The following is a 21,130-nucleotide window of genomic DNA, read 5'->3' on the forward strand; positions in this document are numbered from 1 at the left end:
CCTCAATAGTTGGAGGCCCCATAGAGAAATCAGTTCAAGAATAGGTAAAAAGTAACTTTAAGCCACCTTAGAAAGTTGGGTCATTTTCAAAAAGTGACATAATACATTCAATGAATAGTAACAGATGATTTCTAAGGCCCTTTTATATATAAAACCTTTACCTTCTGTACCTAGCAATCTGAAGTCTTTCAAAATTAGGAAAAGATTGTATCCTCTAATATGCTCACAATTGCATTTGTTAGCCTTAATAATGATTGTTTGGGAAGATTGGAGGCTATCCGTGCACTAACTGGAGGAAACTAAATAGATCTGAACTTACTGGAGTGTTGCTAGAAACCATTGCTATGGTGGGTCCTCTTCTTGATTTAGTGGCACCAGTTCCAAACCTGTTACCAAACTGGGAGGTTCACACATTGTTTTTAGGCCTCATAACCACCCTGCAAGAGAATGTTGCCCAACCCATTTTTTACAGATGAGGAAACTAAAGCTATATGCTAAGGGATGGGAGGGTAAATGATAGGCCTAAAGTCACCCAGTGTATAACCTGAAGATGCAATAGAGCCCTCAAAAGATGTCCCATTAATAGCCCTGGCTGGGTTCTCAGTGGGTAGAATGTCGTCCCCACACACCAAAAGATGTCCCATTAAAGTTGACCTGTGAAAATAAACATTAGCATACTACATTTGTCTCTCAAATTGCCTTTCCCCTTGCTTTCCCTTTCTAACATCTGTAGTTCAGACCCTTACTGTCTTATGTCCAAAGTAGAATAATAGCCTCCTGACAGTACCTCCCATCCATTCTATATGCTAAAGTATCGATAATAGAATGCCATTCATTTATACATTTTCACTGGTTTCCCATAGACTACAAGATAAAGCACTATAAGCTCCTTACACCAGCCCAGCAGTAAAGCTCTTTGCAGTGTGGTCCCATTTAGCAGTGTACCTTCTCCAGGAGCCATTCCTGGTCTCCAAATACCTAAGCACTTGCTCTCCTCTAAGCCTCTGAGTAGTGGAGTCTTCCAGGCAGATACTTACCCAACCAAACCTAATAGTAGCCCAACTGCAAGACCGGCTGGGATGCTGCTTCCTCCTCCATGCTTACTCAGTGCCATGTGCCCGTACGCCATTATTCTGTGCCGTTGGTGGGCCTTGCCAGATACTGACTTGAAGTGTGTAGGTGCATATTGGTTTCTTCTGTCCCCATGAAAATCAGAGATCCCTGAGACCCTGCCTTCAGGTGCTGGTGTGTAACATCACTGGCACAATGCCTTACACATAGTAGGGGCTTCAGAGTTCTTCATTAAATATTTAATGTCCTACTTAATATCTCATATTATTAAAATATATAATAATTATTAAATATCTCCTTTTCGAGGTTATTTCTATTTTAATATATGTGAAAATAAAGGCCCACAAAGGTTGCAAGTGACCTGCTTTAGATTATGTGGTTAGTAAGCAGAAATTCAGATCCAGTGCTTTTAGCTCTAAGTTTTTGCTTTCTTTTAAATCATACTGCTCTCAAAAATGGAAGTTTACATCTCACATGCAGGTGGTTCACTTAAGTTATATACATTTCTAAGAGGAATTTCTTCTGCATTTTTTTGTGTCTCTATTTGGCAAACATTCAATAAATTCTTAGTGAATAACCAATAAACCACAGTCAAGGATTGTGGAATTTTTTCACTAACAACTCAGGAATCAGTTTCATTAATGAGGATGTTCCATATAACTCCTGTGCACAGAGCCAAGAACAGAAGTCATCATACATCATCTTAAAGCCCTTCTACAAACTATGGCGTGATTTCTCAAATCATATAAAATCAACAGATATGTCTGTGTAGGGTGCTTTGTTGGATTCTGTGGAGATTATAAAATGTACCACATCCCTGTTCTTCAGGGAATTTCTAGTCTAGATTCCTAAGCACTTGACAGTTAAAAAATCAAATATATATTATGAAATAAATATCTATTTTCCTTGTAGTCTTATGATGGAGGCAGGGCAGGATTTGTTTTGATCTTTACAAATAAAAAACTGAGGTTCAAAAAAGTTGGAACCTGGTTAGTTAGTTGGCTAATGGTTAAGGTGAAATAGAGCTTAGTCAATAGTACTGGATTAAGAGACCACACTTTCAGAAACACTAATGTGACAATATGAAATTAAGTATTATTTAGGAGATTTAGCTAGTGGTCCAATTCTGTATCCAACTAATGACTCCAGCAAAGTGATTTGATGCATAAAATGCTTGGGGATGAAAGAGCCTGAATGACTTGCTTATAGGAATACAGTAACCCTACCTGTGGAACAACATGCAAAAATTCATGTCTTTTGATGGGCAAGCTGCTAAAAGTTCTGAATGGGGTGGGAAAGAGACATCTTTTTTTTTTCAGTATATTTTATTGATTATGTTGTTACAGTAGTTACAGTTTTTTTTCCCCTTTGCTCCCCTCCACTAAGTATCTCCCTTCCCTCCAGCAATCCCAGCCCCGTTAGTTCATGTCCATGGGTCATGCATATAAGTTCTTTGGCTTCACCCTTTCCTATACTATTCTTAACTTCCCTGTCTATTTTGTACTAACCAATTATGTTTCTCAGTCCCTGCACCATTTCCCCATGTGTCCCCCTCCCCCCTCCCAGCCGATAACCCTCCAAATGATCCCCATACCTCTGATTTTGTTCCTATTCTGGTTTGCTTAGTTGGATTTCGCTTTTATTTTTTAGATTCAGTTGATAGTTGTGAGTTTGTTGTCATTTTAATGTTCATAGTTTTGATCTTTTTTTTAAGTAAGTCCCTTTGACATTTCATAGAATAATGGCTTGGTGATGATGAACTCCTTTAGCTTTACCATGTCTGGGAAGCACTTCATCTGCCCTTCCATTCTAAGTGATATCTTTGCTGGATAGAGTAATCCTGGTTGCAGGTTGCCTTTCATCAGATTGAATACTGCTTGCCAGTCCCTTCCTGCCTGCAAAGTGTCCTCTGAGGAATCAGCTGATAGTCATATAGACACCCCACTGTAGGCAAATCTCCGCTTCTCTCTTGAAGTCCCCAGGACTCTCTCTTTATCTTTCACCTTTGGCATTTCAGTCATGATGCATCCTGGTGTGGTCCCCTCTGGGTCTAGCTCACCCGAGACCCTCCATGCTTCCCGGACCTGTCTGTCCGTCTCCTTCACAAAATTTGGGAAGTTTTCCTCATTTTTTTCAATTCTTGCTTTCTCATTCTGCACTGGTTGACTGTTTTTTTCTTTGTTTTGTTCCAAATCATTGATTTGAACCCCGTTTCCTTCCCTTCACCATTGGCTTTATGTGGATTTTCCTTTGTTTCACTTAGCATAGCCTTCACCTCTTCTCTTATGCACTTGCTGTACTCAAGCATATCTGTCAAGCCTGTGAGCATCTTTATCACCAGTCTTTTGAATTCTGCATCTGTTAGGTTGTCTGTCTCCTCATCTGTTAGGTTGGCTATCTCCTCATCACTTGATTTTCCCACTGGAACCTTGATCTGTTCCCCCTTATGGGCTATACTTCTCTGCCTCCTCATTCTGACAGGCTCTTGTGTTTGTTTGCCTCCACATCCCAGGTAGAGCTGTCGCTTCTGTTTTCACTCCATACTTCAGTGTTCATTATAGACATAGAAATACAGTAGTCCCTCTCTTATATCATGGTTCACTTATTGTGGCCTCACTGTATCACAGGATTTTTAAAAGTATTATATTTAATTATTTATTGCGGATTTTTCGCTATATTGTGAGATTTTGCAGTACTGTGTATGTAAGTTGTTACAGTTACGTAGGTTTAAGAGTGTAGAATATGTTTAAGAACATAAGTAGTGTTTATAAAAGTGTGGAAAAGGTTAGTAAGGGAGTGGGAAAGGTTAATAAGGGACTGGAAATGGTTTATAAGTGTGTGGAAAGGGTTTATAAAGCCTTAAAATATATATAAATACTAAAATGTAAGGTTTCTACTTCGCGGATTTTCACATATTGCGGGGGGGTCTAGAACGTAATACCCACTATAAGTGAGGGAATACTGTGTTATATTTTTGAAATAATGAACCAAAGTTTAAACCCACACATGAAGATGTTTTGAAGGCTAATAGGTAGGAATACTGATGTATATCATGCCTCTTTGGCCCTTATTCTCTACTTCAAACCTACTTTTTCTGATTCTTCTGGAGTTTTATCACCCGCTGAAATATTTCTCCTTGGGAGGAGTCAATGAGTTATTTTTAATTAACAGCTTTTATAGATTTCATGGTCATTTTCCAATTTAGTTTGGTACTCACTTCACTATGAAAAGTCATTAAGTATTTATTGACCCCTTTTTATACAGTGTGCTAAGAGTCTAGTATATCCAGAGGAAGAGTGATAAAGCAGACCCCACTCTCAGAAGATGAGGCCACAGGGAAGTGAGTGAGGAAAGATGTTAGAAGTTCACAGGAGTTCCAGGAGGCAAGGCCAGAGAGCGAGGTGGGCTTTGTCTGAGGGCTGTCAGGCTGAGAATGATCTGATAGGATCAGGTTTACATGTTAAAAAGATCAGTCTAGCCAGAGTATTAAGAATGGATTTGAGGAATGAGATCAGTGGGGAAACTGTAGGGAATACTGGTCAGGAAAGATGAGGACCAGACCCAGTAATGTGGGGGCTTCAGAGGTGTATGAATTGTATGGGAAAAAATGACAAAACTTTACTGAGACACCCAGAAGACTTGATTAAAAAGGAAGACACCGTGTTGTGAAAAGGAAGGATTGAGTACTGTAGAAGTATCAGTTCTCCCCAAATTAATCTTAAAAATCAGTGAAAATACTAAAGGGATTCTGGGGAGGATATAGGAACTCAATAAAATGAACTTAAAATCAGTTTAGAATAATAACATGTAAGAATATCCATGAATGTTTTGTAAAGAATGGAAAGAGGAAACTTGTCCTATCATATATTAAAGCATATTTGAAATATTTGAGTAGTAAAGGAGAGAGAGCTGAACAAGTCTAAGTCCAGAAACAAATTCAAATAGAACATGATTTTAAAAGTGAGCAATTAACTAACATTTCTTTTGAAATATCTTGCTTAAACATACATTTGATTGTGTCTTCTCTGTTGTCAGACTTAGTATTCTATTCTCAGCCTAGAATCTCAGAGTATTAGAATTATTTCTTTAACACTAATACAAGTATCTAGGTTGCATGTATTAATTTTTACACCTTATTTATATTTGAAATTTTCACATGAGGCTTTAGAAAATATATCATTGTTTATATGATAAAAATATTTTCTCTAAAAAACCATTTAATAAATGCATAAAACCTTTGGCTAAAGGTAGTATATAAATAATATAAATAATAATAGAACACATCCATTAAAAATTGAGCAAAAGATCTGAATTTATTGACATGCAAATGATTCAGTATATATTATAATATGAAAAAAGCAATTATAAAATCATTTACACTACCATTTATAAAACAGAAAATATCTGTATGAGGGTATATATTTCTATATATATAGTATGTTCAGTGATGAGCCCTGGCTGGTTTGGCTCAGTGGATTGAGCGTCGGCCTGCGAGCTAAGTGTCGCTGGTTCGATCTTCCAGTCAGGGCACATCAGAGAAGGAAAACTCTGACTCCAAAAAACCTCCGCTGCCTTGCGGCATACCTCTTCAGGGGAAAGGCTAAGGGAGTAAACCCCGACAGAAAATCCGGAGCCGGAGTCCCTAAGGCGGTTTGACATTGTAGTCAACACCGGCAACTCCTGCGGCGCACCTGAAGCCAAGCTGTATTGACTCCGTCTTTCCCTTGGACCCTTCAGCTGCGAAGAGAGGGGGGGTCTGCTGCATGGGCAACAGCAGACCCTCCATATCACCCTGCCCAGGCTCTGTAGCTTCAGCTTCACTGGAGAGGACACTCCAGCGTCATCTCAAGATGTCGATTCAACACGGGAGGAGACAGATACCGTGTCACTCCCGAGTCGGACTGCACAGCCATTCTCGGCAGTGCAGATAGACTCTTGAGAAGCTACACCATCGTCTCTCGAGACGGACAGCTGCCAACAACGTAGTATGTTCAGTGTGGTTACCTCTGAATGGAAGAATTGTGGGTGGTATTTATTTCCTTCCTTTTCTTTCTATTATGATTTTTAAAAATTTGACAGAATTGCAGATCTTTTCATTAGCAAATGATGAAGAAGAGGAAGGGATCCAGTGTGAAATGCCCCAGCAAGGTTAAGTTAGGAGTAGAATATCCCATTGGTTGAGTCAAGCAAGTGGTCATTGGTGATCTTGTAGGAGCTGCTGCATCTCCATCTAGTGCAGTGATGTAATGTGCATGAGGAATGAGAAAATGTGCACTGCTGTGTGAAAACCATTGTCTGAGAAAGGAAGGGGGTTGCTTGGGTTGTTTATTGCTCAAGAAACCAATAGAGAGGGACCAAATCCCAGATACAGTACACAACGGGAGTGCTTAGGAGAGCGAGGTTGGCTGAAAAAGTGGAGTGAATGTGATCCACAGTGTTGGAGGAAGAACACTGCCTATCCTTTCCTGCCAAGAGACAGAGAGAGGGGTAGGTGCCAGCTATTATAAGTGTATAGGTGAGCACAGGGAGTTGATAGCTTTCCCCTGATGGTCTGTTTCTCTCTGAAGTGGAGTGCACACTAGTGTGCTAAGAGAAGGAAGGGAGATGATAAGAAAGGGACACGAGCAGAAATTTACAATGGCCTAAAGGACAGCAAGAGAGTTGACTAGGGACCTGTAGAATTACCTGGTGTTGCTAAGGTAGTCAGGATTGGAGACTCACTTGATATTGATAATGGACGTGTATGTGATTCTTTTTTCCCCTATAACAGCTCTCTGCAACACAGGTATAACAGCCAAGAAAGGGAGCCGTGGGGATAAGGTAGAATGACTGGGCAACAAGAGGTGAGGGGATTGCCAGAGCTGGTGAATGTTGTGTAAATAAGTTGCTCTCCAAATTTAATTAATTGTGCTATTTAAGAAGCTAATGTAAATTTAAGTGGTATTTTCATATTCAAATGAATGTAAAGTGACTTTCAAAACTTTTTAAATTAAAAGATAGATCAGTGGTGAATAATAACACATTCCTGATTTTAGCCATGGGAGTAGATGGCGAAAAATGGAATGGGGTTAAAGAGGTCAAAGTTCTCTGAAGCTAAGGTGTAGCTAGGGCATTCTGGGGACATTGAAGTCGTTCAGGAAGATTTGAGGGTGGGCTGGAAGGGGTAAGCCACCATCCCTGAGGACTTTGAAGGATTGACAACAAATGATAGCGATGAAGAAGGGGATATTGTGAACGTTAATGGAAGGAGGTATACAAGTCTGAAAGAGAAAAAGGTAACTAACTACCTGGAAGGGATAATAGGCAACAAGAAAGCAATGTTGGTACATTCCCCGTTAGGGGAAGGGAATAATGAGGGCTATAAATGAAAGGTAGTGGCTTTAACAGGCTTTACCTAATATAATTTTAGTTAAGTTAGATTTGTTAGAATAAATTTCAACTGCAAGTTACAGAACTCTCAATGAACAACAAAACAGCTTCAAATAAGGACACTATTGTTGATATAACTATAAGGCCAGAGGTGGACAGCCCCAAAGTGGAATCAGCTATTCACTGATGTCATCAAATATCCAGACTTTTTATCTATTACACTCTGGCATTTTATGTGTGCAGATGCTATCTCCCTTTATGTTCCAAGATGGAGAGTTTTATTTTGTGATCCTCTTGTAAAAGGAAACTCTATGTACAGAACTATAGCAGACTTGCCCATATATCATACTGGCCAGGACTGGGTCTCATGTCCATCCCTACATCAATTACTAGCAAATGGAAGTGTGATTGGCTTGGACCAGTCCTTCATGGCTGACAACCAACAATGTCTATTTATAGTAGGAAAATGATAATACGTTCCACTCTGTGTAAAACCACCTTCTCTAATACATTACCTCATTTGAAGAGGAGGGAAGTATGTGGTAAGGGGAACGTTCTCAGAAGAAGGAATTGAGAGGGAAAATGGGGAAAGATAAGAAGATATTTCATCCAAATGCAGCCATTATAAAGTGTAATGGTTTTTTTAAAATTATAAAGAATGTGTCCAAATGGGGAAATATCCAGAGTATACAAAGGTCTATCCACAAAGTCTCCAGCCATGTAATATGAAAAAAAGAGACATTTATTGAAGAAGATACAAGAAACAGTGTACATAATACAATGATGCTTCAGTCCCTTCAAAGTAGACCCCTTGGGACCTCAGACAGTTCTCCCAACTGCCATCAGCTGCCCCGTTGTATTTTCCTGAATCTCTTCCCTTTCAAAGGTGATTTTAGTTTTGGGAAAAGCCAGAGTTGCAGGGCACCAAATCTGAGCTGTAGGAGGGCTGAGTCACCTGGATGATTTGATGTTTCACTAAGAAACTCTGCATGAAGCGTGACACATGAGTGACCTGCCAATCACCAATTGCCCATAAATGCGGCCTTCTGAATCATGAGAATAGCTTCCGTGGAGGAATGGTAAAGCTTAACGCAAAATTGGATGCAGATTCATTGCTCTACTTGCTCAGTCATTTTGAATGTGATGGCCACACAGTACAGTGCTCACTCATGGCATCTGCCACCCTCACTGACTAGTACAGTGAAGTTGTCCTTGTTCACACATGCAGATTCCAGTCCATTCTCCTTGGCTGCCAGGTTACATAGATGTCACACAAACCATTCTCATTATATTAACAGTGGCTGGACTTTTTCTGGACAGTCCTCACATTACTAAATGCTTTTAAAGGGATTACAAAACAATGTGTCTAGAACAGAAACTATATGGGTCATTAGTCAACAACCTAGGCAACTTATACTTTGTGTTTTCTTATTTATGCAGTGCTGATTATTATATTCTGCTCTGAAGAAGTTATACTTAACATTACATATTTGTAGTTTCAGTTCCTAATGACTTTCCACTGTGAGTAATAGCCATCATGGTGAGGTAATGATTTCTTCTTTCAGAGTGTCCATTTAGTCATTACATTGTTCCTCAAACACCAACATTTTCAGGATTGGTGAAAATCAATTTTTCTTATTTCAAGTTAGTTGAGACTGATTATTTACTTACTCAGCATTATCATAACTTCCAGGAATGAATTCTTGTCATTCTCTCTTCAGAATGCATAATTTATTAACAAAATCTATATACAAAGCCACATTTATTATGCTTTTATCTAGTTGCCTAGGAGCAGTGAAAATAGAAAGTCAGCGCTTGCAGTTAGAGGCCTTGCATTTGTTTCTGCAGAAGAGCCCCAAAGCAATGTGATGTGACACCTTGTTCAGTTACCTTCTTCCCCTGCCTCCTCCGCTCCTCCCAACACCCCCACACATGCACTGTGCTGAAGTAACTTATTCTGTGGTACAGCTTGACTGTTCTTTGAAACAAACTTCACAGGTGTCTCCAGGCCCTTCTATTTATTGCTTGCTTTGAATTCACCAAAAATTACAACTTTCCAAGTGATCGGAGGTTTTAAGAACCTGCTATAACCCTCCTTTCACTTCATCAGAATTTGTGTTGCCCTTAGTAATTTTGGATGAAGCCGTGTTTGGGTTCTCCTGAAGACCAAAGTGAGAAAGAAGGAGGGAAACCTACTTATATAGCCATTTTTGCATACCATTGTTATCACTGGTGAATTGATCAGTGGAGCTCTTGTCAGGTTTTGACCAAGAGTAAAAGGTGTGTGCCATGCAGTCAGCTTGCTGCTGTGACCTTATGGCAGATTCTCCCTGAGCCCACAAGGGGAAAGAGTGACTGTAAGCACCCGCCCCACTGACTGTCCAGGACCTAATCATGGCTTCGTTATTCATGACTTCATTGCTTTTGTAATAATATACCACATTTCACAAGAGAACTGTGATTTTAAAAAATCCTGGGACTAGATGCAGCCCATTCCACTTGTGGGTATATATATCCAAAAGAATTGAAAGCAGGGTCACAAAGACATACTTGTACACCCATGTTCATAGCAGCATTATTTATAATAGCCAGAAGGTGGAAGTAACACAGGTGTCCATCAACAGATGAATGGATAAGCAAAACATGGTGTATACATACAATAAAATATTCCTTAAAAAAGAAGGAAGTTCTGACATATGCTACCGCATGGATGAACCTTGAGGACATTATGCTAAGTGTAGTAAGCAAGGCACAAAAATACACAAATACAGTATGATTGCACTTACATGAGGTATCTAGAGTAGTCACATACATAACAACTAAAAGCAGGAAGGTGCTTGCCAGGATCTGGGCAGGTTGCGAGAAATGGGGAGACACTTAATGGGTATGAATTTTAGCTCTGCGAGATGGAAACATTCTAGAGATTGGGTATACAACAGTGTGAAGATACTTAATACTAACCTATGCACGTAAAATGATTAAGATGGTAAATTTTATGTTATGTATATTTGATTGCAACCAAAAAAAAAATGATCCATATATTAGTTATCAGCAAACGTATAAAAAATCCTGGGGCTAGCCCTCATTATTGTCAGTAGTCCTCTACTTTTTATGTGACTTGTATCATCACCCTTATGTGTAGGCTCAGGTGCTCTTTTACTTCTATCCCTTTAATCATAACCCCTACCATAAATCAACATGCTATCAGTTCAGTGTAAAAAACCTTTATGTGTGACCTGTTTTAGACTGTAGACTCCTCTGATACTCTTCATAGGAAACAACAAATCACGGTGAAGATAATTGTGTCAAAACTTGGATAACAAATTTGAAAAGACTGGTTTACACATTATAAGAAGGAAGAAAAATAATTGTTTACAAGTTGTTTATGTCTTATTTTAAATTTTTAATAGGTAAACTATTGTTGTACATTTTTTTGTTGCTAAAACTTTGACAATGTAAATATATCACTTCAATTAGGTAGATATATCCAAAAATCCAAAATTGTCTGTTGAAACCTGTCAATTCTGTGAATTACTGTATGGAATGAATTGGGTGTTTGTAGTATCTTTTGGACCTATTTATACTATTTTGCAGTTGGAGAAATACCCGATAATAAAACTTTTTCACATTAGAAAGGTGTTCATTTTGCTTTTTTGGTTTTTAAAGAAAAAGAAGATTAGAGTTCTAGAACACCTAAAATAAACAATTACACAGCCTTAAAGATTTCTGGTTTTCAGACTGAAGTCTAGAGTCTTTCTAAGGAAGTTTCCAAGGACAAACCCCACCTACAGTCACTAAAAGTCAGACTTCAATCCATGATGATGTCCTGTTGAAACATGCTTTCACGTCCTCTGTTTCAGAAAGATGCAGAGTGAGGCCCCAAGTGACTGTTTATCGTAAGGATGGCTAGGTGTTCAAACATTTTATTTCAGGACTGTGCATTATAACATAAAAAGGATTTACCTGTGTTTGACTTAAATAGCCGTAATTGGCAGTACTTTTATTGCATTGCATCGCTAAAATTATTGTGAAATATTTGTCTATGATCTAAATTAATTAATATTGTAATATTGAGGAGCTAATAACAGATGATAAACGTAAGTGGAGAATTCTTTGAAATGTCTTTGTTCAGAGCACTTCTTATGATACAGAAGTAATAAGTGTAGTGTTACAACTTATTCATTCATATTCTCAAGAATTAGAGTCATATCTTATTTTAAGATTTTATTTATTTATTTTTAGAGAGAGGAGAAGGGAGGGAGAGAAACCGCAATGCCTCTTGCACACGCCCCCAACCAGGGACCAAACTCGCAACCCAGGAAGGTGCTCTGAACTGAAATCAAACTGGTCACCTTTCACTTTGCCAGGTCAATGCCCAACCAACTGAGCCACGCTGGTCAGAGCAGAATCATGTCTTTATTATATTGTTTCATACCTTGTGTTTTTTGTACCCTGTGTGGTGTTACAACTTACTTATTCATATCATCCTCAAAAACTGGGACCATTCTTAATTGTGACCAGAGTTCCTGAGATAGTTGAGTATATTTCCCCTCTGAGATTAGGTGTTCCAATGAATGATGATTAAAGTTGAGGGATGCCCTCAGATCATATTTATTACTGGTCCATTATGTTCATCAACCTACCTCACAATTGAATTACTGAAGGTAATGAGATTTTCAGCAAGATTTTTAAAAAATCATTAATTCAGAGCACACTAGTTAAAACTCTAAAATTGTGGCTAGATATTATAGGTTTAAAAGGAAACCCAGTTTGCTGAGCAAAAGAAAAAGAAAATATAAAGTAGCCCAACAAAGCCTGGAGAATGGTAATTCTTACGTAGCACTAACTTTTCCTACATTAATAGACATCATTTACATGGAATCAATGTTAATGCATTTATGTGGATTTGTACTGCTTGACCCAAGCTCAGATATGATGTTAAGTCATTTTCACCCACTCTCACCTTTAAACAAAGGAGAACTAAACTCTAAGCATAAGTTCCAAATGACACAGGTAAAATCAAATAATGATTATGACATATCGCAGGGAGGAAAACCATGCAGCCATTAAAAATCATATTGTATAAAAAAAGTTTTTGTAGAAGTTTTGTTGTGGTGGCAAAATACAATGAATTATTAAATGTTTTTAAAAGAACCACAAAATAATATGTACAGAATAATAACCATTTTTATAAGTATATTTAGTATGCTATGGAACAAATATATAATTTTTATATAAATTATATTATGATTATAATTATATTATAATATAAATATACATTATGTTTATACCTACAAATACAGCAGTACATGTAATTTTTGAAACAGATAAGACATGCAAAAATTATTTGACAGTTATGGTTTCTCTGTTCTCTGAGGGATAGGATTTTGAGTTGATTTTTGTCCTTCCTGTGGAATTTTTTAAAATTTTTATAATTTTCTTCATTAAGCATGCATCAGTTTTGTAATTAAGAAAAATATAGTATGTGTCATGTAAATAAATGCACAAATAAAAATATTGCACTTTTTTTTACTGTGTAATTCAGGCTTTTTATAAAGTTAGATGAGCTTTATTATTAATTACTTCAAATTTTCAAACTTTTATTCTGTTAATTTGCTGCTCATTGTTTGAATACTGAAATATGAACCAAGCAGATTTATTCTTTGTACCATTTTAACTGGTTGGTACTTAGTGTACAAGGAGCTAAAATGATGAGCCAGCATGACATTACTTTAGGTTAGTCATGCTAAATAAAATTTAGCGCTTACAAGGGTATGCATGTTTCCAATGAAGACTGACTTGCCAGAGCAGAAGAATACTTTCCTTAATATTTTGCATTCATTTTCACACTCATATTTATTCATTGTTGTTTGACCTATAGTGGTTCTTAAGTCTTAAAGGATTGGCTGTCATCGACAGTACAGTAGTCTCCAAAGTTTCCACCTTTGGACATTTAGAAGGTAACCTCTGCCAGTTCAGAAGATAGTAGTCCCCCCTTATCCACAGGATAGGGTATGTGTTCCAAGACTCGCAGAGGATGCCTGAAACCACTGTAGTACCAAACCCTGTATATACTGTTTGTCCTATACTTATATACCTATGATAAAATAAGAGATCAACAACAATAACTAATAATAAAGTAGGACAATGATAACAGTATACTGTAATAAAAGCTATATGGGCCCTGGCCAGGTAACTCAGTTTGTTAGGTCATCATCCTGATACGCCAGGGTTGTGGGTTCAATCCCTGTCAGGGCACATACAAGAACCAACTAATAATGTATCAGTAAGTGGAACAACAACTCAATGTTTTTTTCTCTCTCTAAAAGAAAATCAGTACATAAAATTTTAACAAAAAGTTATGTGAACGTGCTCACTCGCTCTCTCCCCACTCCCTCTTTTATTCCTTCCCTCCTATTTCTCTCCTTCCCGCCCCTCTCTCTCTCACACACACACACACACACACACACACACACACACACATAACATCTGATAACCAGTCTAACGGCTGAGAGGGCTACTAAGTGACTAACAACCAGGTAGTGGATACACTGGACAAAAGGATGATTCACACTATAGGTGGGACGAATCAGAACATTACTCAGAAGAACATCTAAAACTTTTGAACTGCTTATTTCTGGAATTTTCCATTTAATATTTTTGGATCTCAGTTGACTGTGGATACCTGAAACCACAGAGAGTGAAACCGTGGATAAGGGAAGGCTACTGCATCCACTTAGGTAGATACCAAAAAGGATTCCAGTTCACCTCAGTCATTGCATACCCTCCCCTAGCACTTTGTTCATTGACCTTGTGGCACTGGCCACTTCTTCTTGTAGTTGTTTGTGACCCTGTCTCCCCCAGGAAATAAGACACTTGAATGATAATCATGTTCCAGAAACTGCATGACTCTTTTGCATACATTACTTCATTTAAATCTCATAATACTGAATATTATGAAAAGGAAGCACTATTTTCTCCAGTATATAAGTGGAAAAGCTAAGACTTTGGTTTTAAACAAGCTGGGTTTTAAACAAGATAGAACTCCTATCTCTGAAGGAAGAAATGGTTCATTAAACCAGTAACCAAATATGCTGTCCTCCGTGAAGGGGTCAGTGGTCCAGCTGCTGAACAAGTGCATCCTCACAGCCCGCCCCCAGCTGTAAAGCCCATGATGCTGCCTGATCATTTTTCTAATCCTCATGTGAACAAGATAATTTTCTCCTCCCTGTACACACCATTCTCACAGTATTTTGAGGAGTAGATCAGTCTTAACTACCCCCAGATTTCAGAGGATCATTTTATGGTTAAATTTTAATTTCCTACTGTCAGACACTATTTTTGAGCTTTAAATTTTGTATCTTAATTTTATCAGTTCTAAAATTAGAAAGAGATGCGATGATGTTGCTTTATTTCCTAAATGCCCCCCTGCTGGTTAATAAGTGTGGCAATAACATCTACCATCTGTTGACTGCTTACTACTGTGATTAATGCTTTACAAACAGTAATCCTACAAAATGGGTTTTGGTACTTTGCCATTTTACAGATGGGAAAACTGAGGCTTGATGAGATTAGATGACTTACCCGGTTTTACATAGTTACTCAATCATTGGTCTAATAAAGGAGTGCATTGGAAATATTCATCCAGTTTTTTTGGATTCTGTTTGAATGAAGACCGTCTCTTGCTAGTGGTGTCACTTTGGGCTTATTATATATACCTGCTGTGTATCTTGACCTGTAAAATAGGGTGATGATATTATTTACCTTAATGTTGTGGTCTGGATTGAGTTACTAAACAGAAGGTACTTAGAACAGTGCTTGACACAGTGTCTGCTTAATATTTGGTGCTACAGAATAATTATTATTAATACTATAATTCACTGGATTTTAATTTTTGAGGTCATATACTAAACCACATAGAAGCATAGGAAGTAAAAAATACCTTCTCTCACCACCTCCCACTTCCTCTCCCACCACTAATCACGGACACCAGTTTGGTGTATATTCTTCCAGAATATGTCCTGTGCCATGTGAAACTATTTTTAAGTTGTCTTTTCATTAATAAAATACAGGACTAGAGTAAAAAATTTTGTAGGGATCCTGAGAATGGGAGAGTGGAGAGGTACAAAGGGAGACAAATTCATTCATTCAGCAGATATTCTGTGTGCCGAGCACTCCCTTAAGTGCTGGGATTTGATGTGTTAAATCTCTGTTTTGACTGTTCATTGACTTTTTGTTGTTGTCTTATTTAGGACATGATGTTTCAGCTTCTCCGAGGTCTGGACTTTCTTCATTCTCACCGAGTAGTGCATCGTGACCTAAAACCACAGAACATTCTGGTGACCAGCAGTGGACAAATAAAACTGGCTGACTTCGGCCTTGCCCGCATCTACAGTTTTCAGATGGCTCTTACCTCAGTGGTGAGTGAGAAAGTGCTGTTCTTTCATTCAACTTGTTTTTCCTCTTTTGAATGAAAAACTGCCCCCATTCCATGCCCCTAATGTTATTACTGCCGGTGGTCAGCTGGTGAACAAAACGTCTCCACCTTTTTATATAGCAGTGGGCGGGAGGAAAGCGTTTTGCTTGCAGCTACAGACACATCCGGGCTGGGCTTGTTGTGGACAAGACCCATTGCAGAAATAGCCTGTTGCATCTTAGCCACTGGAAGGGAGTCAGATCCTCTCTGGCCAGGCAGCTAAGTGATTGGAGTGTCGTCCCATTATACCAGGATTGTGGGTTTGATCCCAATCGGTACACATACAAGAATCAACCAGTGAATGCATAAATAAGTGGAATGACAAATCGTCATTTCTCTCTCTCTCTCTCTCTCTTTCTCTCTCTCAAATCAATAAATAGAATTTAAAAAAAAAAAAAGGAGGGAATCAGTTACAAGTGTCCAAATGTTTTTGCTATAACAATATTTTGAGCTACATATATGATATCAGGGGAAGCATAGCTCAAGGTCAAGGAAAAAAGCACCAGGAACTGTGACTAGTCTGTAGCATCCTGGTTTGAGGAAAAGCCAGGGTGTCTGCACAGGTGTGTGAAAGTACTCTTCCAAAGCTGTGGTGTCAGCTGTGAAGAGAAAATTAAATTTACAGTGAACTTGGATGGCCCATAAGTAAGTAGCGCCACCCTGCCAGGCAAAGGCTTCATCCAGGCCCAAAGAGAAAGGGCTCTGTTTTGGCAAAGAATGACAGTTATAATGTCCTGCTCCAAGTCTCACTCAGCCCCAAAACCATAATAGCCATTGACTTTGGTTAGCTTTTATTTCTCCTAGTTCATTGTTTCTGATATGATTTTCTATGAAATTCTGCACCTAAGAGATAAGAAAGGGAGCCTGGAAGTAGGCACTGATAACTCTTCTCTTTGAAAGACCCTCTTTACATACAGTGAATTCATGCATAGATTAAAAAAAAAAAAAAAAAGCCAAGGAATATTCCTTTGCTATGCTCCTGACCTGGGGCACAAGGTTGATGTGGAGAATCCCTTTGATTCTATGATGGCTATAGAAATGGCCCTCAAAGAATACAAGGAAGCCTTAAGAAAGAGAATCCTCTTGGGTAAATATGTATGTCATTTTTACCATATAATCCATCATTTTTATGTTTTATTTTCATTGATTTCTGTTTTAAAATTTTTCCATTACAGCTGATATACAGTAACATTATATTAGTTTTGGGTATATGACATACTAATTAGACATTTATGTAATTACTAAATGATCACCCTGATAAGTCAGTACCCACCTGAGACCATACCTATGGGAGGAAGATTGGGGGGATTGGTGAAAAAGGAGAAGGGATTAATAAGTACAGATTGCTAGTTATAAAAACAGCCATGGGATGTAAAATACCACATAGGACACATATAGTCTATCTTTTGCCTTGAAGGGGTTCTCAGCCAGGGGCAGCACTACCCAGGATGTAGAGTGTTGTTGACAAATGTATGATGGTGTCTCTGGTTCTCACCATGACAGGGAGGGTGGACGTGGCTGCAAGGAGGCTAGTAGTCTGCACGGCAAAAATTGTTTTCCCACATTCCAGTAATGCCTCGACTGAGAAGTAGAAAATTGGGAGGGGAATTGGAGATACTCCAAGAGAGATAACTTGCCTTAGAAAACCATTCAATTTCTAAAAGTATTCTGCTTCCCCACCCCCGAAATACAGATACTACAACCTGGACATGTGAAATGACGTCCTTTCCCAACACGACATACTTCACCTAGGGCATCAGAATTTTTACAGGGGATTCCTTGGACTGTGTCCCCATAGTTGAAAGATAAATTGTACTTGTTTCCGCTTTGTCCGGCATGCACCATCGTTGTTGAGAAGACAAGGCACAGATGCTGTTTCAAAGATACGCCTCAGCTTTGGGCTGGGTCAAGCAAGCCCTCGTGTTCTTATGTAACCACACCAGAAGGGGCCGGGGCTGTGTGCTTCCCAGTGGGAAGGGTGAGGTAGGCTGCAGGCTTCCCTAGGAAGTAGCTGCGCATGTTGTTTCAGGACCCTGGGGAGACGCTTGAATGGGCTTCAGGATCTGGACTGTCATCAGAGGAGCAGATGGAAGGAACTGGCCTCCTCGGGTACATTAATTGAGGGAAGGGTGAGCCGTCAGAGACAGATATTTTATTTTGATCCACCTAAACGGACACTGAAAACCATAAATTAAAAGAAAAAAAATAACCGGAAACCCAGTGGGTTTTTTGTTTTGTTTTGTTTTGTTTCGTGTTTTCTTATTCAATTTGAGGAATGATAGCCCCGCTTGTGCGTAACATCAATTAACATTCCATTCTTGCTGAAAGTTGATAGGTTCAGACAGGAAAATGCAGGGAAATTAGCTCACAGAGAAAAGGGGAAAGGCGATCATAAATACCTGGTTTTTCAGTATCTAGTTTGTCCTGCTTATCCTGTATTACTTATGGTGACAAAAAGTAAAAAATGTTAGCAACTGGAAAAGACACTGGAACAAATGCAGACTTGACTTAAAAGTGATGGTTGGAATTTAATGGTAATAATAAAGGGAATGATTCCTATAGAGTATGGCTTTTAAGTTTTTTCCCATTGTTTTATATATCTTTTATTTAAAGAAAAATAGTTTATTTAGTATAGTGATACATTGGTTCACGTACACATGGTGACATATAAACACTTGGAATCACAATTTTCCAGACCAAACTGGTATTTATTTTTCCACTTCCTGAAAATACACATTTTTTCATGGGTTATGTCATACAGGAACTGGGAATCAACTTAATCTGTGGAATGTTAAAGGAATTGCAAGTTAACTGTTTCAAAACTGACATCTTACAGCCATGAGAAATGCTAATATATTACGTATCTTCCTAACCCTGCCTCAAATATTCCCTTCTGGTACCCACTGCAGAACTTAATCCCTCCTTTCTCCTTCAGTAATTTCAGAGTAACATCTAATTAATGGCTTTCATAATACTGCTTTCTGTCTTGTTTGTAATTACGTGGGGGGGGGGGGGGGGTTAATTTATCAGGCTGTAAGCTCCTGGAAGGAGTTGGCCTTTTGAGTAGATATTGATTTAGGAGAATCACTGTAAGTGTGGACTATAGTTGTCATTTTAGGTTGTCTCCATCTGATAAAGGAGGTTAAGTGCCCTTTAGATGCCTGACATTACTGGGCCACCTCCAGCATGACACTCATGTGTCGTTTGGGGGTATTGTGTTCTTGCTGCTCAGCATACAGTCAGACATTCACATGTAGCCCGTACAGAGTAAGGGTTGTTTATACCTATTTTTTAAAAGATGTAGATAGCTACAATGTATACCTTAGACTTGACAAGAAGGCCCCCTGACCTGGGTCTCTAGAGAAGGCTACCCTGACCCTCCTCCAGCCATGCCTGCCTTCATGGGGCAGGAAACCAGGATGCCAAGGAGATATGCCACCTAGAGCCTGTGACACTCTATCCCCATCCTACAACACTGAGGGCATTGGAATTCGCAAGCAATTCTCAAGTTCTTCTGCTTAACAGCAGATTGTGCCACCTGTGTGTTCACCTCCGCAGTTTGTAGATAGAGGGGCAGAATGTGGGCCCAAGCACTGGAATGTCTGTGAGCATCTGAGGCCATACAAGGAGCTGGGAATGTGAAGGGAAGCGGGGACCGTTCGACTTAGCATGGGTTATTTATATCAGAAGCGTTTCTCGGAAACCATGAAAATCAACTTTTGTGGCCTGCACTGAAATATTACCTTTGTGGAAAACCAAAGAGAAAAGGTTGCAGGGAGGTCCTTTCCATTGCACATAACTAATACATAAAATTCATGACTCGTGTGATTATATAATCTGAGTGGCAGAAATGCTTCAAGGATATAAAACACATTTTGAAATTAGCTAAAATTGTATTTAGAGTCATCCTAAGGTCAAACATGTCTAAGTTCTTGCCTTGTCAGTGTGGTGTATGGTGCAATAATTGTCAAGACAAAAGGGAAATAGAGACCAGCCACTCAGCCAGAAGTTTTGGTCATACTGACCGGGAGAGTCTCAGGGCAGATCATGGGACTTCACCAGCCACCCCATGATGATGCAGATGATGAAGTGCTAAGCACAAGCAGCTCAGGGAGAAAGTAGTCTTCTCTGTTTATGATGCAAATTCTTTATTACTTTTTTCCTAAACTGAACCATAAGCATGCAGGGAGATGCTATTGCCATTGGATTTGGCGTTTTGGGAACTCCTTATGAGCCACCTTATTGTGCAAGTAGGGAAACTGAGACTACCAACAGGCAGTGTGTGACCAGGTTAAGTCTGAATTCACCAAATGGATTGCAGATGGCTTGGAGAACCCATCACCCGCTCTCCTTTTGTTTTCTCCCCACCATGGGCTCCAGTACTTCACAGTATATCAAACTATGCTCCTGGCAACTCTGGTTCTATACAAAGGGTGTCCAGAGATTCCACAAATGTTCAACAGTCCATTTAAAATGTATATTGTAAGTCTTGCTGAAATCCTAATTTAAAAAAACAATGAGATCATGCCACATTTTGACACAAAGGCAAACACTGAGGCATGAATCTGTGCCTCCTGGTTAACTAATTATTTATGTAGACCTCAGAATGCAACTTCTTCCGCTATCCTGTGCTCAGCTGAATGTCTTCTAAATCATTGCTTAGGAAAAACCAAGTTTTCTTCATTCACTCCTGTGTTGGCTCTCTTAAAATCCCCTGAGTGCCTGATCACGACAGCACACACTACATGAGACAACTTGGCCATCCAGAGTAATGCTGTTGTTGACATTTCTCCATGCAGATGTGACTGCCAATACCCAGACATTGAAAGCCACTCACTCCCCAGGACAGTTACCATAAAGCTCTGTGGATAGAGGTCTACACCTTAAAATGAACTCGTTCCTTTTAGTGCCTCAGTAACTTAACATCCTGGGATGAAGTCCAGGATTGGCCTGCCTTAAACTAATTTGTGCTCTGCAGTGAATATTATTACAGTGACTTTCCAGTATATTTGGAGGGCTTTTTATATAATCATTAGACAAAAGGTAGAATTAACATTTTTCCTCCAAATGCTTGTGCCTAATACACATGGTTTGGAGAAAAATTCTACTTGGTTCAATAATGGAAGAGTGAGAATGTTCTCAGATCTTCTTTGTTACTTAATAAAATTCTCAGTGAATTACATTTCCCTTCTTCAAAGATCTTTTTTTGCATAT

The 21,130-nt window shown here is 38.9% G+C and overlaps 1 protein-coding gene across 4 annotated transcripts in view; it reads left to right on the forward strand.

Moving 5' to 3' along the window:
- The window catches only part of CDK6 (cyclin dependent kinase 6), a 228,415-nt gene that overhangs the window by 96,383 nt on the left and 110,902 nt on the right, over window positions 1-21,130 (forward strand). For all 4 annotated transcript variants that reach the window (XM_090287226.1, XM_090287227.1, XM_090287228.1 and 1 more), the window contains one exon: window positions 15,693-15,860. In XM_090287226.1, the coding sequence (XP_090143352.1) occupies window positions 15,693-15,860 (168 nt within the window). The remainder of the gene's footprint in view (window positions 1-15,692; window positions 15,861-21,130) is intronic.

The sequence above is a fragment of the Furipterus horrens genome, unplaced genomic scaffold, assembly GCF_987537825.1.
Source record: "Furipterus horrens unplaced genomic scaffold, mFurHor1.1.pri manual_scaffold_9, whole genome shotgun sequence".
Lineage (NCBI taxonomy): Eukaryota > Metazoa > Chordata > Mammalia > Chiroptera > Furipteridae > Furipterus > Furipterus horrens.